The sequence below is a fragment of the Uranotaenia lowii genome, unplaced genomic scaffold (genome assembly GCF_029784155.1).
Source record: "Uranotaenia lowii strain MFRU-FL unplaced genomic scaffold, ASM2978415v1 HiC_scaffold_396, whole genome shotgun sequence".
NCBI classification, from domain to species: domain Eukaryota; kingdom Metazoa; phylum Arthropoda; class Insecta; order Diptera; family Culicidae; genus Uranotaenia; species Uranotaenia lowii.
In genome coordinates this window covers 6,009-32,481 of record NW_026598307.1, presented here as the reverse complement: position 1 = coordinate 32,481, position 26,473 = coordinate 6,009, and the positions used below count along the sequence as shown (strand labels likewise).

The 26,473-nt window shown below is 33.4% G+C and overlaps 1 protein-coding gene across 1 annotated transcript; it reads right to left on the bottom strand.

Moving 5' to 3' along the window:
* Positions 1-283: 283 nt before the first annotated feature.
* On the bottom strand, positions 284-26,473 carry LOC129760058 (TLD domain-containing protein 2-like). Its single transcript, XM_055757634.1, has 4 exons — positions 25,669-26,473; positions 2,371-2,492; positions 2,154-2,313; positions 284-2,086 (listed from the first exon to the last, which is right to left on the bottom strand). Exons 1-4 carry the CDS (start codon positions 25,711-25,713, stop codon positions 1,913-1,915), a joined length of 501 nt encoding a protein of 166 aa, XP_055613609.1. The 5' UTR covers positions 25,714-26,473; the 3' UTR covers positions 284-1,912.

Below are 26,473 nucleotides of genomic sequence, written 5' to 3'. Positions count from 1 at the left end.
AATTGCTGACTGGTTTTGGATGCTTCACGAAGTACCACTACCGTTTTGGACATGTGGCTTCGTCATATTACCCAGATTGTGGTGTCGTAGAGGAAACACCCGAACATGTGGTGTTTGCCTGTCCGAGGTTTTCGGCGGTACGAAGCGACATATTTGCTGCTAACGTGGTGCAGAGGATGTGTACGGATTCCAACACTTGGCACGCGGTTAGCGATGGGTTCACCCGGATCATGACTGCCCTGCAGAGGAGCTGGAATCAACGGCAGTCCGCGAACGGTGTAGGTTGACTCCATCGGCGGGGAGCATCTTAGTAGTGTGCGTCCGATCCCTTGATCAAAGCAACAAAGATAAGGCATAAACTTCTGGATAGCGGAGATCAGGGGTGCGCCTCGAACGTGTGTAGGGTATCCTAATGTCAGGGGGTATCCGAGTAGTGTCGCTTTATAAGGGAGAAACTGCGGGGATAAGACTTTACCTTCCTCGTAGTGGATCTCGCAGGAAGAGGGTTAACCACTGTCGGGGAATACCCATGGGTAGAGAGGCTCTCGATGCCGGACGAGCCTCTCGAGTCGGAGTAGGATGTCGTCACCGTCGGGAAACATCCGAGTCGTAGCGTTCAAAGTCCCGAACGTGTGTCGTGACAGGTGCGAGTCCAGGACAAGCTGCTCTCGATCTGGCACACGACGGGCAGAAAAAGCCGCGGGCCGAAAATCCTAGGGTTACCAGCCAAGGGGATCAAGAAGACCGGATAACGGTTGGAGTAGACTGACCCGAAGGGGAGCTGTCGAGTACGGTTTGAAGCTACAAAGATAAGGCAACATCTTGCCTTATGTGCCACGTTCATGCGTAGGATCCCAACGACTAAAGCTGCGGGGATAAGACTTGAGCTTCTTCGCAGTGGAAATCGTTGGGAAAGAGTTATTTCACAATCGGATAATACCCACAGGTAGAGTGACACTCGACGCCGGGTGAGCCATTCGAGTCGGAGTGGATGACGTATTTGTCGGGAATCATCCGAGTCGTTGTGTTAAGTAACGCGCGTGTGCTGCGACAGGCGCGAGTCTAGGATAAGCTGCTCTCGATTGGCACACGACGGGCAAGGTGGTAAACCTCGAATCCTGGGGATAAGAGGTCGGGCTTCGAGTCCTTAGAGCAGACGTCAGGCCTCGAATCTTGAAGAGGAAAGGTTTGTGTGGTCAACCCCGAGTCTTTATGAAAAGGCGTCGGGTCTCGATTCGTAAAAAGAGGGATCAGGCCCTTAGTCAACAAGAGGAGGGGTATAAGTGGTCACCTCGAGTCATTAAGAGGAGAGGTCAGATCTCGAGTCGCTAGAGGAGAGATCGGGCATTGAATCGTGCAGAGGAGAGGTCAACCTCTAGCCGATGCGAGGAGGGGTCGGATTTCGAGCCTTTTGAGGAGAGATCAGGCCTCGAGTCGTGAAGAGGAGAGGTTTGTGTGGGAATCTCGAGTTATTGCGAGGAGATGTCGGTTCTCAAGTCGCTTGAGGAGAATTCGAACGTCGAGTCATGAGGATGAGAGGTTTTGCTGAAAGTGGTCTCGTCAATGAGTATTGCCTTGAACCGCACTAGCGCGAACAGACCTCCCACTATTGAAGAATAGTGTGTTAAATAGTTCGAGGTGAGAACCAGGTCTGCGACCCTAGGTGGAGTTTGGGGAGTATACACGGAGAAGTATATCATGAGTTTTCCCATTGTACCCATGGACCCAGAGTAGCAAACTGGGGGGACGCGGTGGCTCGCCGTGCCTTGGAATGCCTTGAAATTCCCCAGTTGAAGTACATGAAAATTTAAAACTCTACTATTAACCCCAGATTGGTTTTTGAGTCGATTACAACTTATAGAACTATCACGCAACCAGACTATCCCGTTTTCAAGTAAACCTAAAACTATACTCACTCTCCGGCGCCTATCGCCAAACTCTCCGGATTGCCCTTGATGAAGTACAGGTTCTCGCCGCTCCAGTGGAACACCTTGAAGTGCGGGTTGAACTTGTACAGCAGCGACTCGCCGGTGCCGTAGAAATGGTCCGACACGTGCAGCGAACAGGAGGTGAGGGCACCGAAAACCTAAAAAAATAGTGAAAAAAGAGTATAAATTGCGCTCGGATAATAATGATTAAAGTGGGTAACTCACATTGTGATCGGTATCTTCTATCACTATCAGGATGGGACTTTCCAGCTTCTGCATCTTGCGGTACAGGGAGTTGAGAGAGAAACCATGCAAGGAGGTGCTGAACACCAGGGACCACGAGTAACCCTCGGCCCGGGCTGGCAGGTGGCCGCAAAGTTTTTCACTGTGAATAAATAGAGGTTAAAACTTGGGATGATCAACAGAAAGTGAACGGCCATACCGATGCTCCTCGCTAAGGATCTCCGTCTGACCGATCAGATCCGGAATCTGGAACTCCTGATCGAAGGAACCGCTCGCAAACAGTGTCGCCTTTCGGTAGTCATCTGTGCTCATAGACAGTACCTGAATGTATGGGTGATGGATAAAAAAACAGAAATTAGTAAAAGATATTATTTGTTTGCAAGTTAGTTTTTATTTAGAAGTGTCCTAATGTTCGACTACAAACTACCGTGTCTTGGGTTCGATTTCGTACGTCGAAATTTGATTGGTATTTTTTAGAGAATCTACTTAAGATGTGTTTTCAGGCTTTCAAAATCTACATCACAGGCTGAACAACAGGCTAAAGTACGCTTGTGGAAGGGCAAGAAATGTGAGAGACAGAAATTCTACGAATTTTATTGAGATTAGAAGATTTACAATAATTTGTTGGTAAAATTTACTACAGTATGGAATAGCTAAATTCTGATTGTTGTTTGGATTGTTTGAAGTTTGAACTGGGTTTTTGTTTGTTGTTGTCAGCAGCTTGAAGTGTACTAGTAAATGTTTGAGAAACGACAGATACAGTTGAACTAGAGGAAAAGTAATCTAGCAAAAAGGGCGATAAATGGAAAAATATCGTATAGGTTTCGTTGTATTTTGTTGTGAAAACAAATGCGACTATGACATTAATACAATTTTTAGCTTCTACAGTGCCACGAAAGCGCTAGAGTGCATTTTTTATGTTAACGTCTAGAAATCGTTCTAAACATTTAAGGCATCTAGTTTATTTTAACAACAAACCTATCTAACACATAATCCACTGACTACCTATTCTTGGAACATTTAATCACGATCAGGACGATAAGCTAAAGATAATCAGATTTCCTTTTCCCGGATATAATACTGAAGAGGAAGACCTTCAAAATTTTGAAAAAAGATAAACTAAAAATTCTTGGTTTTATTTTGTAAATTTTTGTAAAACAACCCAACAAAAAAAAAAATCGTGAAAAAAGGGTACAATCCCACCGATTTGATTTGAGCCTAGGAGAAATTAGCTTCGCCGGTCCCTGGTTAATCATACGAAAACAAACACTAAACGTCACCCAAAACATCTGACTAGCGACAGATTGTCCAGTTTGGATGCCGACATTATTGCTGTCCAAGATACTAGATACTAGAGCTTATGAATTAAGACGAAACAGATTACGGTTTTATTTGCCAGTTGCTTAGCTTTGAAAGCAAAACAAAAATATAAACGACAACAGCAGGTTTGTTTTGTTGTCGTCTGGCTGAGCGATATTTCCGCAGTCGCTTTTCGCCGGAATACGGAGGTAGAGGGTTCATTTTTGAGATTTTTTTTTATTCCGACACAGTTGTTTATGTTTTTTGATTTGTGAAACGAACAACTGTAAATATGATTCAATGAATTCAACTACAATTGCAGGATTGATTATAATTATTCAACTATAAATATAATATATTTAACTGTACATTTCTGGTTGACCTCTTACATTCAACTTTACATATGATAGATTCTACTGTAAATATGATAGATTCAACTGTAGTGGTACAATTGATTCAACTGTAGATATGGTAGATTCAACAAAAAATGTATGGTTGATTCTAGGTATTGAACTATAAATATAGTAAATTAAACTATATTGTTATTATTTATTGTGTGATACTTGAATACTGCAGTGTTCATCTGTGTTCATCAGCAAAAATAAAAAAAATAAATCGTAAGTATAAGACCAGTACGTGTTTCTTGCAACGATCGTATCGCTGTTTTTAGGATTCGGCCTGCAATTTCTGACCATAATTTCAATTTACAATATTTATAGTTGACTTCATTGAATCAATCTGAAAAATAAAATTGAATTTATCTTATTTATTATTAAATTAATCATATTATTACAGTTGAATTTATCATATTTATAATTAAATCAAATATATAACTATAGTTGAATCTATCATATTTATAATCAAATCAACCATATAATTCTAGTTGAATCTACTATAATTATTGTTGAATGTATGACATCAGTCGTACATTATAGTTGAATAATTGTAACTGAAGGTTGCTGTGATAAGAACTGATTTTGCTCATTAATTCCTCTAATTTGAAAAAATTGTTGATTGAGATTTCTGCTAATAAAAAAAATACTATGATGGCTATTGTATTTTTTTTTTCTTTTAACAGAAGTCTCAATCAACGATTTTTCAAATTAGAGGAAATAAAGAGCAAAATCAGTTCATATCAGCGCAACCTTCAGTGGCCATGATAGACTTTCACACGAGCCAGTCTAAATCCTCTTTAACATTTTCTTTCGGCAGTAGACTCAATCCATATGTATAGCAGAAGTCTCAACCCATGCAATATTTCTACTCAAGAGTATAAAATTTCTTATAACATTTTCTTGTCTCAAATCGTAAAAATATAAACTACCAGCTGAAATTGTAAGTTGCAATTATAAGCAATTATAACTCATAGGAAAAATCTCAATCAATCGAATCAAGTCTTTAAAATTCCTTTTTTTCCTTTTCCTGTGTCCGAGACTATTTTAAACATTTTAACACAAAAAAAAACTTCCAAAGAAAGTCTGATTACATGATCGATTTGCTGAATCTCTTCACATACTTCAATTCGAAGGGCTCGCCTATACGAGCAGCTCGATTACTATGGAAATTTACTGCAACCTTCGATTGTGAATGGAAGTGGCAAAACATAGCTAGAACACGAATACCCATCACAGCTGATTACAAACAATTAATCAAATTTAACAGGTATGAAGAGCCCGCTCATTAACGCCGCTTAATGCCTTGTTTACGTGCGTTCCACATCAACTTTAAAATGTTATTTGTTTGCGCGGTTGACTTATCCGGGGGAGTATTGTGTTCCCAAAGTGATCAAATCATCCAAGTTTTAAAATTAAAAAATAGGCACAGTGTTTAATATTAAAAAAAAAATTCAATAAATTGAAAACTTATTGGAATCAAATTTTAAGTGATTAAGAAAACAAAACCCATCACTGTAAGGTGACTATTCGCACATTAGATCGCCCTTTGAGAGCAAGGTTCCAAACAAACAAATCTGTTGAAAACTCCCACCCATTAGGGGGGGTGCGCTTCCGATAATGCGTTGAATGAAATTGCAGTCGAACAAAGTCGATCAGACAAATAAAACCGAGCTCAACGATAATATGGGTATCGGTATCAATGGCAAACGGAACGCGAAAACTCGTGAATGAATTCCGGTTGCCCTCGTTATTATCATGTATACCGGTAATTAGCGGCAAGCGGATGTTCATCGGTAGGATTTTTTTCTACTGAAGTTTGAATTTGGAGACGAATGTCTTCGTTTTATGGATGGTTTTTTGATCCACTTTTACTTTCAGGTTTTGTTTTCGAAATATCGAACTACACTACTTGGTAAATTATAGAATTGTTGTCTTATGTTTATAGCAATTCTGTGCTTTTTTTTTCAAAACCTGGAAAAATCCGGGAATTTGATTACAAAAACTTCGGACAAATTTGGGAAAACCCTAGAATTCAATTAAAATTGAGAAAAAGAAAACACTTGAAACCCTCTTTCTTTTATCGAAACACATCAACTTGTTTTGAATAGTATTTTAGAATTTCAAAACAAAGTTTTTTTTAAATTGTTAGTGTTCAATTTGATACGACATGCTCAAAAAATTTAGTTTTAGAGGGCAAACAAAAAAAAAATACTAACTTAATGTTCAATTAGAGTGTTTTGTTTGATTTAGTGATGTGAAGAAATTCGGGCAAAATCCGGTGAAATCCAAGCAATGGGGCCGGACCAAACCTTTCCCAAATTTTGTTTTTCAATATTCCTGCAAGTCTAGGCAATCTGACTAGCTTAACCTACACATGTTTTGCTTGTTATGTCTAGCATTTCAGAGCTGATTTTGACAAAATTCAGCAACTGAATTCAAATAGGTATGTATCTAATAAGTTTTCCTCTAATATTAGGTTGTCAGAATTTTTTCAGCACGTATCCGGGCTGGACACATCCAGTTTGTTTTATTTAAAAACCTGGACCATTCCGGGCATATGATTTGAAAATTGTCATTCTAAAAACTAGGCAATATCCGGGCAAATTTTGTGAAAACCAAAGAACTACTCAACAAAAAAACCAGAAAAAAACTTATCTTGCTGAAAAATGCCGTTTTATACGCATAAGTAATTTTGTTTTTTTTTTACGATTTGGAAAATAAGGTAAATGAGTTCGGAAAATCTGGGCTTTTTTAATGAAATCCGGGCAACTGGGCAGGACCGGACTTTTTCTAGTATTTGTATTAAATATCCCGGCAAACCCGGATAAAACTGGCCAATCTGACAAGCTTACTCTAATAGTTCTGTTTTTAAGATCCAAGGGTTAAAATTTGATAAAACAGAGATCCATTTGAAAATTTGTAAATATTATTTGGATATATTGAGGATTTAACTTTGTTACTAAAATACAAAGTTATTACCCGAGTAAACTTTGATGCCTGAATCGATAGCAAATAGTAACCAAAATGAGCAATCAATGCCAAAATGATAGCATATTTTATATAGTAGTTTTTACCGATGGCAAAATTAGCTGGCAAAAAGCATTGATATATCGAAATATGATACAAAATCAATACCTTAATATGGCATCAAGACCAAAACAAAACACTATTTTGTATTGTTTTTTTTTTTAAGATAACAAAACAAAGGTATCATTAAGGTTTTGTTTATTGCGATAGAGCAGAAAAATAAGTTCAAAATGATAGCATGATTTGATATTCAATTTTCTGTGATGAAAAATTAGATTTAATTAGGTGCTCAAAATTAAATCGAACTAAACACAACAGCAAATTCGTTCGTTACCGTGATAGTGCGCGACTTTTCAGGGTTTTGCAAAAACAGGCATCATTTAGGTATCTGTTTTGCTAGCAAAATCTGGTATAATTTGGTCCACATTAGAGAGGTACTGGCAAAATGTTGTTCTCGGTGCGCATAATACCTTCTTTAGCCATCATTTTTTAAAGCAGATCGATACTAAATTTTAGCCGAAAATAATAATGAATAAGGCATAATAAAGCCCTCAAAACTCGTTTTGAAACGTTGGCTAAACGAGGCATCATTAAAAATTCAGAAACTTGAGATTATCGAGGTACCGTAAAACGGGGTAAAATTGATCACTTTTTCCGATATTTTTCGATTATTTTTTTCTTAGGGGAATGTGGTATGTTTCATATTTTTAAAACCAGTATTGGACTTCTATAAACGTAAAACATGGTTGCAAAAATTTATTAGACTACTTTAAATTTGATTTAAAAATCTATTTCGACTTTGTTTAGAATTTGATGCTTTGAGGCAACATTGATAAGTTTTTATTTTGACGGTTTTAAAGAGTTCTCTTGATCATAAAGGATACAAAACACCTTCATAATATTTACAAATGCTAGTTTATCAATTGCTAACGCAGTTCGGAACAAACTCAAATGATATAAAACTAATCATGAAACTCCACAAAATTGAACACAATACATTCGGAGGCTCAAAGATACTAAATTTTAAACTTTTGGTTCAGTAAATTCTGAGTTATATAATGCTGCTGCTTAAATTCAGGGGCTAATGTTTTTAACATTACTTATACAATTTTAACCACAAAAACTAATGAATTTTATCTTTCATTCAATTTCCTAGGCCCTCACGCTATTCCCCCTTAATTTCTAGCCTTTTCCACTTTAGTTTCTAGCCTTTTACCTAAGAGTGGCTTACTCTTGGAAAATGTCCCTACTTTTTTAAGTATCGCAAATTTACCTCAAAATACAACAAAAACTACACCAAAACTATACATTTATGTACTAAGGAAAAAAGTTGAACTGCTGCATAAATCAAACTAATGCTTCTAAACGCTTTGATTTCATCAGGAAGGGTGTTTGTTTGGGAGCCTTCGAAAAAATAGATTTTTCAAGATTTTTAAATTACATTTTTACTTACATTTGAAATCTTCAAACAGAAAGCAAGTTTTCCCAATTTGAAACTCAATTTAGATTTGAGATATTTTAACTTTAGACTCAGTTATTGATGATTGTGTGAAAAAAATTACCCCGATGATCAATGTTACCCCGTTTTATGATATCCTTATATTAAAATTGAGAACCTAGTTTTGGCATTGAACCACCTTTATTCGGACAAAATGAGTACCAGATAAAATTATCATCTAAGTCTTCTGGGGTGTTAAAAAAAAAATTTGAGTCATTTTATCATGCGCTTAAAATAATTTACAGAAGTTTCGTTTCTTTTCTCTTTGCATTAAGCTAAAATAGTAAATTTAGAGAGGACGCCGAAACTAAAAGTGTAAATTTTAGATATTTTGAAAAGCATTTTATCGAAATGTTTTAGGATCTTCCAAAAAGTTGCTTTACAATCTTTTATATCGAAGAGTTAGAAAAATTCTCAATTTTGATCAAAATTTGGGTTGATATTGAAAAAAAAAAACATGGAAAGATTTTTGTACCTCTGTTGTTTCGTCCAAAAATGATATCAAATCTGGGAAGCTCAAACTGTTCCTGGGACCCTCCACGCTACTTTTCATCTCAATAATTTTTGTTTCTAAGGGATCGCCCAAGTTCCCATGGAAATTTGCCTTGGTTTGCTTAAGCAAATCTGCGAATATATTAACAATTGGAGGTCGATTTTTCTACAAATTTGGTTAAAATGTTTTTTTTTATAATTCTACATAAATGATTCGGAAACTACAAATAGCTTTAAATTACCAAAAGTTTCAAATTGCTAAAATGAGCGTGCTTGAGCTTAAATTGATTGAAAACAGCGTGATACATCGATTTGAAACTATTTGTTTGCTACCTCATAACAAATTAGAAACTTCACAAAATTTGTGTAGAATTTTTTGAAGCACATGTTTGTTCTTCTAAATGCATAGCTTCACATTCAGAAGGGTTTTGATAAATTTAGAAGGCAACGAAATTCATATTTATCAAAGATGAGATCTATGAGCTTATTTAGATTAATTTGAGGGCCCAGAATCTAAATATTCAATTAGTGTTTTTTTCTATCAGGTTTTGTTTTTTGAAATTACCTTCGAAAATAGGTAAAATCATTTAAGAATTTTCAAAAAATTTTTGACAAAATTGTAAAACATTACAGACATTTTGAATAAAAGGTTTTGAATTAAGGATGAAATTTCTCGTAGACCGCAACTAATTTTGATTTCATCGAAAAACGATAAAGAAGTTTCCTATTCAGTGAAATACGAATTTTGGCAAATTAAAAAAAAATATCAACCAAATTAAATTTTAGATTGTTTTTAATAGCAAAAGTCAAATCGTTTTGCCGTCTTCAACAAATTTGGCAAATAAAATAAAACCCTTTTTCATCATTATTGTGTAAAGTCAGAAAAACTTGTAATGATTTTTTTAGATTTTCACTTTTTTAAGATCACTGTATTTGATATTAGAATATCTTAAATAAACATTATTCTTCAATTGAAAGGATTATAAACAAATTCAGCATCGGTTTTTGTTGTTCATGTTGGTTTTGGTTTCATCAGTTAAAAATGATTGATTTCACCTAAAAATGATTCATTTTTAAATTAAAAACTCTAACAAATTTTCAAGGGGTTGGAAAATTTTTAGAGAAACATTAAGGTCAAAGAAAAGGAAGAACATAAGCCGTAAATATCATGAAAAAGATACAACGGCTCACCGACTAGATTTAAAAAGTTATATTTTTCATCTCCATATTTTGTGTTAATGTTTAAATAAATTCACTTAATTTTATGGTCCTTCTATTTCGATTTATGCATTTTTTTTTCTTGAGTAAGTATGTTTTCGTTCTTCAAATCTTGATTTTTGTGTTCAGAAAACATAATTTTCTAGAAATCCTATAAATATCTTATTTTTATTTATTTTTTCAAACTTCCTATTTAAATCGATCATAATTTTTTTAACAATCTTCGAAAAGCTCGAAAAGTGATTTGAAGTAGCAACTTCAAAGTTAAATCGCAATGGGCTGTGTTAACTAAACTAGTACTGGCTTTGTGTTTTCAATATTTACAACATAACTTGGACTTCCATATTTTTATTTTAATAGGTTTTTTATTTATCAATCAATATAATCCTTGAACGATGAATTGAACACACACACATATATAAAGCTATTATTGTGAGCTTCAAAAATGAGTTAGCCTTTATAATCAAAAAAAAAATTTAATTTTTAGTGTTTTTTTAACGTGAGGATAACATGATTTTTAACTGCGAATATTTTTCATTAAAATTCAAATCCATAATTCAAATCCAGTGGATTGATTTATTAAAATAGAAATAAATTTATTTCATTTAACACAAATTTCAAAATAATCTCAAATTTCTTTTAATATTTGTGATTTTCAGATGAGTTTGTATACACAACTGACATTGATTGAATATTGTAAATTTAAAAAATCAGTGCGATTTATATTACTTGTCATGTCATGTGTGAATATGTTATGTTATCCTGATGTCTTTGTCGTACAACTCGTTTACGAAATGATTCTAATAATAAATTCAAAATTCAAATTTTGAATCTGTTTCGAGATTTCAATAAGGTTTCTAAATTTTCAGAAAAAAAACGATTTCTAATTTTTTTTTCATTCCAGATCAGAATTTCAAATATGAACCAAGGAGTGAATTTCATTTCGTGAATCTTTATTAAAATTTTTAGTTTTTTAGGTTTCAATCTGAATTCATTATTTCAATTATTCATTTTCAATTCAATCAGTGAAACTGAGTTGAAACTAAACTAAACTCTCATTTAGAGTGATTAATCTGATCTGATCTGAGTTTTCAATTCTGGATCGCCATTTTTATGCTTTTTCATTTTTTACTTCTGCATGAGAATTTAGTTTAAGAACTTCGAATCTGAATGTGAAATAAATACTCAGGATGGTTTCTATTTTTTTCATGCATATACGGAAAATTATTATCATAATATTGAAAAGAATAGGAGTTTTGAAAATCATTATTAAAATTTCGAATGAAATGCAAAACCAAATTTGAACTACGATTCCAAACATGGAACAAAATCATTGATCATGGAATTAAATTTTTATTTTTGTAATATGGAGCCAAAACCACCGAAATGATTAAAATCTCATTTAATGTTTAATATTCAGAAATAAACTTCATGGATTTCAATCATCAAGTTAGAAAATTCGGAAAAACTGTGTCAAAATTTTGAACCTGAGATTAGTTTTCGAAGTTATGGCATCAGTTCTAAGTCAAGATTTTTACTCTATAGAATTTGAAATTTTTGAATGTAAAGTAGAATACCTCGCTTGCCTTTCCTGGACTCTAATGGAAGGGAGGGGGGGAGGGGTTGTGACCCAGATGGATTTAAGATTTGTGATGGACATTTGTATGGAATTTGTATGGAAGAATTTGTTAAGGATTTTATCTTGAAACAGCTTTTCATTGAATCAAGATCAAAAATTTTCAGAACATACGGCATAGAGGCTCCATCAGTGTTTTATAAATACCTACTTAGGTAATCTAGTTGAACTTCACGAAAAGAAATTTACATCAATCTTAGCTCTATATTTAAATCAGAACTCCACCGCAGCCCACATCTACGTAAATCCATCGAATCCGGGCACTTTAATCGAAAATCGGCGATTGCGCCAACCAGCCAATTGCCTAACGATCACGGGATGAGCATGACCTGTCTTCTTCGGTTCGTTCATTCATTATTACATGGACCCGCTTCATCGAAGCCAATGGACGACGGACATCCATGTCCGATTGTGGGAGGCCAATGTGCCATTGTGATAAGTGGTCAATTACCGATGCAGATTCCGTCGATTGAAATAGTGCGCAATACGAGGTTGCCATTCGGTAATGAATGGTGCCGCCATTCGATCGTGCCCTGTCATACTGTCAATTGTTGACGATTTCCACGGAGGAAAGGGGAGATGAATGATCTTATCACAATGGAGCCAAACGGATCAGGCATCCACCCGGACAGTTTGCAAATTTGCGTAGACAAAAGAACAATCCACCCCCGCCCTGTATTTACTACCGGAGAACTTACTGCAAACAATGTTATAAAACAGGGTCGCGGGGTAATGATCTAAAGTGCATCCGAAGCTAGCTAATCTGACATGTTGCTACTATCAAATGGTATCGTACACACAAGATGGCATCTGTGTTACCGTTGACTGAGAGATGTCACCTTAAGCTCGGTCGATTTGAAGAAAAACTAAAAAAAATTAAACAATTTAAAAATACAAAAAGGTTGAATGTATAACAAAATTGAAATAAAAAACAAGCATCAACTCTCTGCTTTAAACCTCGTTTTTTAAGAAAAACTTCCAAGAATGGAAAAGTTTAGCTTTGACACGGTTCATCATATCGTTCCACATATCAACTAACGGTGGCTGTATCAGGCAAATGCCTGATATAAAATTATAAACAAAGCCAGTTGTCTATTTATTACTATATGAACAGGGCTAGGGCCCTGACAAGTTTCACTATTTTTAGCTTTGAACTGAAAAAAAAATCCTGGAGTTCTGGGGAAGATACGACGATGATGTTGGAATTTTCAATTTGTCTGAGTTTCCAAATATTTGAAATTGTTCGAAAAAAAGCTTTAATTTAAAATCTATAACTAAGCTTTTCACGAAACTTGGGTTTTATTTTTGACAAGAAAAAAACTTTTTTACTTAATTTAGGTAGGCATTTGTTTTTATCAATTATATTTTATTGGAAGTGATTTTCTGTTTTAACTTGTGGAGCCTAAAAATGGTAATTTTCCATTTTCCCAAAAAAAAAAAAAAATGAACTCTAAAAAAAATATTTAAACTAACAAATTTTCATAAAAATCTGTTTCAAGTTCACAATACAGCCTGCAAAAGAAGCAAATCAGTGTTTATCTCAACGTTCGATTGTATCTGTGAAATTTAGAATTTTAACCAAAAATTAGATAAATTGAACTTCTCGACTCTTTACTTCCAAGTTAGAGGGCAAACGTCATCAATAAGAGACAATTAATTTTAATTTATGATTGCGCTGGAATCACACATAACATACCCCTCTACATAATTCAAATATGTTCTAAGTTGTTTTCCTCAAAAATTTCTGTTCAAGTTTTCCACAGATTTTATTTGATGTTTCAAACTAATAAATGTAATTTTGAAATTTCAGAACTTAACAAGAAAAAACTTTTATAAGCCCTTTTGAAATCCGATTCCCCACTTTAAGCACAGTGCACCCGATGCTATCTCGGGGCAGTTCATTTGTAACGCTTAAAGATTATCTCCGATGGCACATGTGATTCTGATAGAGTGGATTCACGACGGCAGGTTAAAACATCATTTTGCTGTATAGTTTGTTTGCCCTGCCTCCGCCCGGGGAATGTAACAAGATTTCCCGGTGATTACCGGTGCCGTGCATAACGTGTTTTTTTTTTTTTTAAATATGTCTTTATTTTTATCAAATCATCATTACACTTATATTACATTATTGCATTAAACTAGGTGTTCAGCTCAATAATGAACTGTTCATAGCCCTATAAGTAACTAGATTATAAAAATTTATTTATAAGATTTAAATTTGCTGAGCGCAATCAAGTTTTTAATGTAGGAGAACATCCTGTAATAGCAAAAATATTTTATACTTAAAACTAAACACTATCTTAAAATTAAACTAAACATAAAGAGAACAAATCTCTGCGATGGAAGACTGCATCGATTTGCCTCTGAAGTTGGAGATGATTTTGTTGGCCATCTCTTCGATAGATTCAATGCCTGCAATCCGATGAAGATCTTCGGTGCTGTGCCAAGGTGGAAGCCGCAAAATCATTTTCAGAACCTTGTTCTGAATCCTCTGGATGGCTTTCTTCCTCGTCGCGCAGCAGCTAGACCAAATCGGAACTGCATACATGATCGCTGGTCGGAAAACTTGTTTGTAGATGAGCATTTTATTTCGCAGACACAACCGGGATTTCCTGTTGATGAGAGAATAAAGAGATTTAGTGTATTTATTACATTTAGATTGAATATCTTCAATGTGATTTTTAAAAGTAAGATTCCGATCAAGTGTAAGTCCCAAGTACTTCACGTGATCAGACCATTCTAATGAAACCCCATTAAAAGTTATGGAATGATTTTCATTAGGTTTTAAAAAATTTGCTCTTGGCTTATGGGGAAATAAAATAAGTTGAGTTTTGGAAGCGTTAGGAGAAATTTTCCACATTTTCAAGTAATTCAAAAAGGAATTTAAATTTTGTTGCAATCTACTGCGTACCACCCGTAAATTTCGACCTTTGGCTGAAAGCAAAGTATCATCAGCAAATAATCTTCTACCTTTTCCTTCTGGTACATCAGGAAGATCAGAAGTAAAAATATTGTATAAGATTGGCCCAAGTATACTACCCTGAGGGACACCAGCTCTAATGGGTGTCCTTTCAGAGCATGAATTTTGATAGCTTACTTGTAAGGTTCGGCTAGTCAAATAATTTTGAATAATTTTGGTGAGATATACAGGAAAATCAAATCGAGCTAATTTAGCTACTAAACCTTTGTGCCAAACACTGTCAAAAGCTTTTTCAATATCAAGAAGAGCAACACCAGTTGAATATCCTTCAGATTTGCTAGCGTTAATCATATTAGTTACACTCAAAAGTTGATGTGTAGTAGAATGCCCATGACGAAAACCAAATTGTTCATCAGGGAAAATAGAATTCTGATTAATGTGAATCATCATTCTATTCAAAATAACTCTCTCAAATAGTTTACTTAAAGAAGAAAGCAAACTAATTGGTCGATAACTCGAAGGCTCTGAAGCACTTTTTCCAGGTTTTAAAATTGGAGTTATTTTGGCATTTTTCCATTTATTGGGAAAATAAGCCAAATGAAAACATTTGTTGAAGATTTTAACTAAAAAATTTAAAGTGCTTTCAGGCAACTTTTTAATAAGAATATAGAAAATCCCATCTTCCCCTGGAGCTTTCATATTTTTAAATTTTTTGAAAATCAATTTAAGTTCATCAATATTTGTCTCACAAGAACTTTCAAACACATTTTGCTTGGAAAGAATATCATCAAATTCTAGGGAAATTTGAGCATCAATTGGACTTACAACGTTTAAATTAAAATCATGAGCAGACTCAAATTGTTGGGCTAATTTTTGAGCCTTTTCTGAATTAGTTAAAAGAAGTTTATCCCCATCTTTCAAAGTAGGAATTGGCTTCTGGGGCTTTTTCAAAATTTTAGTTAATTTCCAAAATGGCTTTGAGTAGGGTTTTATATCCTCTACTGCTTTAGCAAAATTTTCATTACGAATGAAATTTAAACGACGTTTGATCTCTTTTTGAAGGTCGCAATAAATTAATTTCAAATAAGGATCCCTAGTACGTTGATATTGGCGTCGACGAATGTTTTTCAGTCGTATCAAAAACTGAAGATCATCATCAATTAAAGGTTGATTAAATTTATGTTTAACTTTAGGTATTGAAGCGGCTCTAGCGTTGACTATTGAAGTTGTCAAATTTTCTACAGCCAAATCAATATCTTCTATTGAATTCAATGGAACGTTTACATCTAAATTACGTTCAATAAAATTCATATATCGCTCCCAGTTAGCCTTTTGAAAATTAAAAGTTGATTTTAAAGGGTTTTCAATGGGACTTTGAGATATAGAAAATGTTACTGGAAGGTGGTCTGAATCGAGGTCCGCATGAGTAACTAATTGACTACAATGCTCGCCTAAATCCGTTAGAACCAAATCAATTGTGGAGGGATTTCTAATTGAAGAAAAACAAGTATGCCCATTAGGATATTCAACAGTATAATAACCTGCAGAGCAGTCATTAAACAAAATATTCCCATTTGAATTTGATGAAATATTATTCCAAGATCGGTGTTTTGCATTAAAGTCACCAATAATAAAAAATTTAGATTTATTTCTGGTGAGTTTTTGTAAATCTCCCTTCAAAAAATTTTTCTGTTCACCGCTGCATTGAAAAGGCAAGTATGCGGCAACAATTATAATTTTCCCCATAGAAGTTTCTAATTCAATTCCAATTGTTTCTAAGACTTTTGTATTGAAAGAAGGAAGAAGTCTAAATTTGAGACGACTATTGATGACGATAGCTACACCCCCACCTTGCCGATCAAGTCGATCATTTCGTAAAATTTTAAAGAAAGCATTGCTTTTCAAGTTATTGTCTGGCTTTAAAAAAGTTTCAGTGATGGCAGCAATATGTATGTTTTGAGTTTTCAAAAATAAAAAGAATTCATCTTGGTTAGCCAGCAAAGATCTAGCATTCCAATTCATAATGTTTAAACATCTATTTGGATCCATGAGGGAATCGTAAAGTCATAATAATTTTGTTAGCATAATTAAAAGAAGTTTGGAAAGCTTCAAACATTGAATTTGCTTTCAACATAAGTTGCATCATTTCCATTAAATTTTGATGCAAAAATTTTAATTTTTCCTCAGTAATCTCACCCAAATCAACAAAATTGTTAGGATCAGAAAATGAAGGAGAAGAACAAGAATTTGAATTTCGGGGATTTTCCCAAGCCTTCGCATGAACGTTGAGACTTGGTTTTTTCCCATTTTTATTAGTTAAACCTGAAGAGGGAATCCCATTTTCAACCACCTCTGAGAACGATAAACAACGAGTCTGTGGCGCAGAATCAGCCCAGGTAACATTAAAATCACTTCGGGTATTACCCAGCCGTGATTCCAATGTCGACCGAGGCTGACCGCGAACAGGCAGGTTGTTTGCCGGCCCGACGTGTGAAGACGAAAAAGAGGAAGGAGGAGAAGAAACTTTTCTGGAAACTTTGGGATTTTTCCTAGAAGCAATAATTTTTGCCCTGATGGGACAATCTAGCGAATTCGAGGAGTGATTACCTGCGCAATTCGTCGTGCATAACGTGTAATAATTCATTTGACAAGAGGTGTCACGGCCCGATGCCTATCGAAAGCGGATTCTGTCGGTTAGATTTTCATCTGAATCGATTTGTGTGAATTACCGGTTATTTTCGGCGTGACAGAGAATGGATAACAATGAAATGCCGGATGTTCAGCCTAAAAATTGACGCAAAATCATTTCAAAATTTACAAACATGACGAACTTTCTATCATATCCGATTTAAACTGACTTCAGACGACATTTTATACGATTTTTTCACTATGCAATTGCAATCGCAATACCACTGTAAACGACTTAAGTTATCAAAAATCAATGTTTTTGGGAGTTAGAGACGAACCAGCCAAAGGCTGAAAGTTTCTCTAATAATGACAAAAAAAATGTTTTTGGGACTAAAATTCCGTGATCTGCCAGAAGCCACCATGTTATTTATCCTTTGAAAGGTCACTCAACGTAGCTTATGTTTGTATGATATTCTTAAACCATTTAGTCAAGCGAAAGTGTAAAAAGGCCAGGTTTTAGCAGTAATTTAGCACGTGTGGATATTCTTCAAATCTTAAAGGAAAAACCGCCATTTGATCAATGCAAAAGTCAATGATCGATAGTGAAACAAAAGTAAAAAACTACGATTAGCATCATTGGAAAATTGTTAAACGAGCAAGCATTTTTTTTAAAATTTTTGTTTCTTGAAAACCGTTGTCACAAAATACTAAAATTTGATGCTGTCGATTGAAAAAAGTATATCAATAAAGGTCAAATTGTCAGAAAAGTTAAAGAAAATGAAAAAAAAAACTTTTTTTTGGACAACGTCGAAAAATTACTGACTGCACTGTGCAGAATTTGAACCCGCCAACTCCGGCTTTCTAGCCCAACTTAGCCCCATCATTGATCTAAAGCAGGGATGAGCAACCCGCGGCCCGCGAAGCATGTCTAAAATTAAATTTATTTCAAGATTTTTTTCTACACAAGATTGTTTATTATCATTTAAACGCAGTGCCTACTGAACCAAAAATAATGTATTAATCACTCAATCATTTGCCCCATAATCATCCAAATTGTTGACTTTTTTGTAGGATTTCTCGACAAAAACAATATCTGTAATTATGTGATTCAACCCAAATAATTTTAACGATTACTCAGGGAAACAGCATTTTTGGTGCCTATGTTTCTATAACTAATTTTGTTTGCTATATCTTGGCGACCTGAATTCAAAACATTTCACAGATTCTGTCTATCACTTCTAGTTTCAGTGATATGGCTTGTGGAAATTTAAAAATCGATCAGTTTTAAGTAAAATCGATCTTTTAGAGCTGATAAACCAATAAACTTTCATAAAAGCCTAATTTTTCTTCAAAATTTCGTCAAAACTCACTATTTTTCTGGTTTGGAAAATATAACAAAAAGAAAACTTCCATAACTTTATCTCAGAATTAAAAATAACTCGCGGTCTTTGTGAAAGTCGATCATTAAGTCAATAAGTATTTGTTTTTTTTTAAATTTTGTCAAGTCAAATTGAATCTCTTATTGTTTACCTATTTTTACCTTATTTCCAAAACTAGAATTGACAAAAAAAAGCTCATTGTATATCTGGATTCAGCACCACCGAATAAGTCAAAATCAATTCTGAGATTCCTTCCGAATGTGAATTTCGTTGTCTTGCTCGTTGTGATGCTATTTTAAGAAATTTCATTGGCAAATCATGCCAAACATCGATTGAATTGAGTCATTTAACTTGAAAATTAGCAATCCACATTACGAAAGTCATAAGATTCCCATGATTCAGACTTATCCCAGAGGTTTTTAAATTAAATTATCTAAAAAAATTATTGAAATCTGAAAAAAATTCTAGAACAAACATTTAAATTGAAACATTGATAAACAAATCTGGATAAATATCTGTGAAATTATGAAATTTTCATGATTTTTAAACTTTGCTAATATCTGAGAGTAATGAATTCAATCGGAACTTCAAATTCAAAAATAATCACCGTTTCTAGAGAAAAAAACTTAGGCATCACTATAAAATTTACATAAATTGTAAAAAAAACCTTTTCGAAAGTGGGCACAAAAAAAATCGCTATGTTTAAGCCCTATGAAAATTTTAAATGGAAATAATGATAAAAAAAAATCATCGCCTTTGTTCGAAAAAAAACGAGGTATTCTCAGAAAAAGATTCAAATCTTTTAACGAACCATAGAAAAGCTTACAAAAATTTTCGTTTTTATAAATAAAAGGGAAGCAAATGATGTTTCCCTTTTGCCAAAAAGAATTTTCGCTTAACATTTCCAATCAATTTAAATATTATAGATCTCTAATCAAGATTTAGTAATTATTCAATTTCGGCTGGTTCAATCACCTTATACTTAAAAAAAGTTTATGCAAATACATGAATTTGTTTTATTTATCCTTTTTCAAATTTATTTTTGTTAGAAATTTGTCGTTATAAAAAAAATCGTAAAGCTTTGCAAACCATTTTAAACTTAATGTTGTTAATAATGCGGCCCGCCGAAAGAATTTTAAATCAATAGTGGCCCATTGCTTCAAAAGGTTGCTCACCCTTGATCTAAAGTATGTCCCAAGGGTGATCACTTTGATTTAAATCAAATCCACCCTGATTTATTCTTTGTAAAATTCATTGTTAAATCCTTACTTCGAACTACGCTTGCCTAAAATTTACTGTTTATACTTAATTAAGTTTCATAGATGTTGAAACAAGTTAAAGCTAAATTAAGCATTGAGGGTTGAAATTTTCTATCCTTTCTTTTTAGTTGAAAATTTATATCTGTTTTGGAAAAATCTGAAGATAATAGTTTGAAGTTGAACTGAGTCACGGATCTAGGATTTCTGCAAAAAATAGACAAAGTGTAAAGTTCTTCCACAAATCTTTATTTTTCATAAAACAGCCAAGTCTTTGGCAACGAATTGCGTTGCATAAAATCACTAAGAAATTTAAAAGTTTTACATCAACATTTTTAATCTATAATTTTATTCTCAGATGACGAAAATATTCATCGTCGGATTTTAAAATTCGTCCAGATTTTCAAGATTTTCATATACAAGGATTGAAAAATTAAGTTCACAATTTTAAGAACGTTGCACTAATTTTTTTTTTTCTAACATCACAATAAGGAAATTTTCATATTGAAGATTCTAATTTATTCATAATCCCATAAGACCAAAATATTAGCCAAAAGCTTACTTCTTTATAGCTATTATAGCTACGTTCCTGGTTAAAGGATATGAAAAATTTTGACAGCGTTGTATTGATTATAATTTTAATATATTTATTATAGACATTTTACCACGGTTGTGGCTTTCGTGTCTCGTTGTATTTATTATGAAATGACTATTCGTTCTATTTTTATAGAAGGGGAGAAGGCGGATACTTGGTCACAGGGGATATTTGATTCCTTAGCTATATCTCGAACCTTTAATGATTTACAAAGATCAAATGCTCTAGAATAATGTGCAAATGAAGAAAAACACCTATGCTATAAGCTCGAAATATTTTAACTAAATAATTTATTGAGTTATTAAACTTGGTATGAAAAATTTCGCGATATGCTACTTGAAGATCTTTTTTCGTCACTTTAAAATGTTTCTGACATGATAAAAATATAACAAAATACTTAGGGGAGATGAGGGCATAACGAGCACCCAGGGCATAATGAGCACTACGCTTTTCTACGAAAGTACGTATTTTCTTAAACAAATTTTCATGAGGATTTGTTTCGTACTTCCTATAGTAATAATTTTTCACAAAAAAAGGAATCTCCTTATCATCTTTACATATTTAAAAAAAACTAGCTTGGTTCTCAAGTTACGAAAATATTATAATTTTTGAGCACCACGAAATAAGCTCTTATGATCTTAAAATAACCTTGATCTATAATGTACGCACTGCAACATGATGTACACATTGTTTCTAAATTTTTACCATCATAAAATTTTTCATTTTTCACTTTTATCAATTTTAAAACACGTTTTTACTTAAATTTGTTGACTAAGGGCATATAGAGCACCATATTATCGAGGCATAATGAGCATTTTCTGCCGTAGAATCTAGCAGCGAATTAAAATTGATTTATAGCGCTACACCTTGACTAGTTTTCATCCGACGATTTAGCCTATTGATAAGGTGTCGGAGAAGTAATCAAAAGACTAGAGTTAGATTTCTGTTCGAGGTGATTTTTTTCCATTTACAATTCATGATCGATTTTTTTATTGTTACTTTATACGGCTAGTAGCATCATCTTCCGAACAAAGCACATAATGTATGAGCTTGCGTGAATTGTTTGTATTCTACAAACAGACCTAGATTATTTTGTTATTGCTTTGTTTGATGAATCTACGACTCACCTGACTTCATCGAATTGAATTCGCTGCTAGATTCCCCGGCAGAAAACGCACATCTTGCCCTGATTAACGGTGCTCATACTGCCTCAGGGGGGGTTCTCATTATGCCTCCACAGTGGTTGGTTTTCAGCTTTTGGCAAATTTTTTTAAAATGCATTTTTTAACGTTTTCGTCTAGTTTTTCACGTTTCAGCCCGTTAGGGAATAGGCTTTTCAAATGTCTGAACACGAAACAATAATGTAACCTCCATATTATAGCTATGTTCTATGGTTAAATAAGCGTTTTCCTTAAGGTGGCCATTATGCCCCCACCTCCCCTATTCCAATACATGAGTCGTTACAGAGTAATATGAACTTCATAATACCATATTTTCAAAACAATGGTAAACTCTCAAACATTTTTCAGACAAAGTTTTAAAAAAATGTTCGTCAATGGTTCCATTGATCCCTAGAGTTTCAAAAGGTGGTTTTCTTCTAAATAGATCGTGATTATTGCTGATTACGAGACTTATAATATTTATTCAATAACTGATATTTATCCAATAATAAATTGTCTGCAAAAAAAGGGGTAAGAATCATCTTCTGACATTCATAAATTGTGAAATGAGAACAAACATGACCAAAATAGTTAATTAACATTCTATTTAGAAACATTATTTTATTTTTATCCATGGATTAGGGCCCCCGGAATGCTTCTAGTTCATCTACGGATTGAAGAAGCGTTCCAACTTTTGGAGCAAGGAAACTTGAAATTACACGCTGTCAGAAAATGCAAAAGACGGCGAGTTGCTAATTTTTTTCAAAAAGATATGTTGAAAATAAGAAAATGGGATGCAATATTCCCATTCTACTCGTTTTTTACGCGTTTCCAAAATATTGAAGATACACGAAAAGAACTTAAAAAAATCTACATTATTTCCTTTAAAATCATTTATTAAGCAATTTTGAATTGAATAAAACTGTTGTTTTTACAAAGAAAAATCTATGGCTATGGTAGTGAAAAATGGTAAATATACTCCCAAAAATGTCGTTTAAAATTTATATTTGCGATTTTTTGTTAAAAGTGTCATAATTGCCAAGAATCTGCTAGCAAAAAAAATAATACGAAAAACAAATAAATTGGAATAAATTGCACGAAAGCTTGCATGCAACAAAATTGCACATAACCGATAAATCAAGTAATTTTTCAGCAAATTCAATAAAATCAAGATCACAAAAGTTGATAACTCCCATTTTCCACAATTTGATTTTTGCTCTTGCAATCTTTCGGATATTTGTTTTTTTTTTTGCGAAATTTACATAAAATATTTCAAACTTTATTTATTCTCCCCTTCTCGATTTATGGATATTTCGAAGGGGAGGGGGGAGACAAAAGAAGAAATTGATATTTGTTCCAGCCTAAATCGATTTTGCATTTTTATGCTTCATTCTGAATGGGATGCTCAATTTCCGAAATTTCATCAATTATGCTGTAATAATATGTGTCATTCAATGTAGAATCGAAATTAAGACTTTAAATGTAAACTTTGACTGAACGCTGATTTCAGATTGAATATGTTGTTATCTTATTTTCAAGCTTTTTATTTTGTCTTCTAGTTTAAATTAATTAATTTTGAATGACTCTTAAGATTTTTTCTCATTTGAAGTTGTTTATTGTTTAAAACAGTTAAATGTTAAACGCTTCGTTTCATGATGTTTCAAATTTGAAAAAAAGAACATCGTATTTTATGTAGTTTTTAATTGATGTTAACACATTACAGACTAACTCCGAGATATCTCGTTTTTTTTATCGCATGACGCGAGTGCGCTTCACTGAGAAGCAGAACTCATATGTGATACATTTTGTAAAGAAACTTTATTCCACATAATTGTGTACCACACTTTCGATAACTCAAAGATACTAAATTTGAAGAATTTGGTGCAGTCGCAAATTTTTGTGTTTTCTTTTCTTTCTATAATGTGTTAAAATCATCTCCCAATTTTTTTAAAATTATTTAAAAAAAAAAAATTAAAAATCATGAGGAAAAATGAAAAATTATGTAATGAAGAGTTGAATGAAATATTGATTCATTGATTTAGATTTTTGGATATTTCTAACTTGTTGCTTAATTGAGTGAAAAAGTCCCATTTCAATGTGAATTAAATATGATTTTTTTCAGAAATTTTTCTTTCTGACGAACAATAAAACAAAAGGTTCGCACTAAGTTATTTCGTCGAAAATTTTGGGATTTCTGTAAGAAACTCTTCAAATATACAGATTTTTTACCAACAATAAATTATTGAAAATTATCATCAATAACTCAGTCTATAGTTTGAATATTTGAAAACCACGTTTCTTTCAAACGTTCTACGTTTAAAAGCCTATTTATTGAATATCAAATAGGCAAAATTTGGTGAGTACATATTAAAAAAAAATATTAGTGAAAATGTAATTTCAAAATCTTAAAATATCTTTTTTTCCAAGGCTCGCAATAAACAGCTCTCCGGATGAAATAAAAAAGCATTTAGAAGCAAACGGTTTGTTGAATGTGAAGAAACTACTTTTTTTCTTTGTATATGTATTGTTATGAAATTAATTTTTACGGCCTTATCGGTGAATGTTATGTTCTCATAGTGAGAACATTTCAAGAATTGAAAATTCTAGCTTGAACAAAAGTTAAGCATGTGGTGAAAATGCTTCCTCCCCGCTCATTTTCAACACCTGTAATTTTCATTAATGTTACACCAAAGCATCAAATTCTAAACAAAGACGAAATCGATTTTAAATCAAATTTAAAGTAGTCTAATTAATTTCTGCAACCATGTTTTACGTTTATAAAAGCCCAGTACTGGTTTAAAAAATATGAAATATGCCACATTCCCCTTTACAGAAAAAATAAATGAAAAATATGGAAAAAAAAGTGATCAATACTACCCCGGATTAGGATACACAATTTTGTTAGTTTTTAATTTATGGTTAGAAGACCTTTAACAAGTTTCGAATAAAATTAGCGAGTAAAATGCACAAAAAAAATCGTAGAACTATTAATTTTAAATTATTAGATTAATTTTGGGATTTAGTTTCTGAAACACGCATAACGTACAGTGATATAAAACACCACAGATTCGTAAAATATTAACGTAATTATTATATTTCAATTTTTTTTATGAGTAACTATGTTCAAGATATCTCACCCATTTTTAAAAGAACTTTGAAAAGTCTAAAAATTTATTGATAAAACTTTTGCGACTGTTGTTTGTTAATTAAATAACCTTGAAGAAGGCGAAATACATTACGCCGAAACGTCGGATGAAATAGGAAAACGCTTTTCTCAAATAGTTTGACTGAAACCTAAAAATTATTATTTTCAAGTTTGACAACGCATTCGAAAAAAGTAAACTTGTTAATTTGAAAATAAATGAATATCCAGTTTTGGCATAATTAAATATGTTTAAACATTTGCTTAGGATATTGCTAATTGACCTAAAATTTAGTTGTGGCTAGTAAGAACCAAATATAATTTTGATAAATTCCACTAAAGTGAAGAGCTGTTCCTATACTTCCAAAGGGAGTTCTTTAAAGGTTTATCTTTTGTCCAGTAAAATCATGACTAACTTAATGTTACACTCGCCAATGAGAAATAATATATTACAAAAACCACCATTTCTATCATTTGACTATACAATAATCTTTTTAAACAAGAGTATGCATCAATTAGAAATTTAGGACCGATTAAAATGAAAAACCTTTCTATTCGTCATATTTACAAAGAAAATTTATCTGTTACGTGTAAAATCCAACTGGTTATGGTGCAATTAAGTTGAAATTATTCAATCCAAAGTGGGAAATTATTCTAGAGATCATTGTTATACAATAAGACTGATGACATTTGTTTGTTTTAGATTCGATTGTATCTTGAACAGTTTGAATAATCAACTCTGATAATGACTAAGCTTAGAAAACAATTGCTCGTACAATCATACAATAATACAAACCACCATACAGTAGGTATCATTTGCCATGTTAAAATTAAAATAAATTTCATATTAACCTTACTGCCGCCGAACGTGGTAGGTGAGCTGATTAATTCGCACATTTTGTCACTTTTGCCGTTTTGGGGACGGATATTCGGTAAATACAATTGGCGTTCACAACCGACAAAGTTCGGTACAACTAAATTTCGCGTTTTTGCACTTGTCGCCGTCCAGCTAGCTGCGCATCCTTGAAAGGAAACAATGCCACCAAAATGACTAACCGAGGAGAGCTGCGACTTCTAGCTTAGTTCACTGACTTTTCCCGTCTTCCTCTTCACCAAACAATTCTGGACCGACGACAGGCGGAAGTAAAGCCGCAAAAGCAAACCACTCTTCACGGTTTGCATTCACCAGCATCAATTACCCGCAACCGAGACGGGATTCTGCTTCTTCTTCCAGAGCTAACAGAACAACAATAACAGGTTGAAACGAAATAAACAACCGCAAATTCCACGTATGGTTGAAATCTATTTTTTTTCTCGCAAGCACCAATAAATCCTAGTAGAGGTACATCGCACTTCAAGTCGAAAAATCAGGTTTCACGCTCACTGCCCCCTCGATTTATTGTATTGGGAGATCGCGGTGAGACGCCAAAATAATAATAAAAACCACAAATCAGATCACACACTGGCCTGCAGCTACAACTTAGTAGATAATTGTTGCCGCCAATCGTGCGGGGGTTATGGACGGAGAATCGGGGCCAAGCCGAATAACTTATTAAAAAAAAACTGCAACCTGCGTACTAGCTACCAATAGTTGTATAAACTCAAACCAACTGAAAACGCGGAGGGACCCGTAAACTAAAATCTCAACCACGCCGTT

Coding starts and splice junctions, on each gene's coding strand:
- LOC129760058 (XM_055757634.1), bottom strand. CDS start 25,713: ATGTGCGAATTAATCAGCTCACCTACCACGTTCGGCGGCAGTAAG. Junction 2,493..25,668: donor CCACGTTCGGCGGCAGTAAG/GTTAATATGAAA, acceptor CCATACATTCAG/GTACTGTCTATGAGCACAGA. Junction 2,087..2,153: donor TAGAAGATACCGATCACAAT/GTGAGTTACCCA, acceptor CTATTTTTTTAG/GTTTTCGGTGCCCTCACCTC.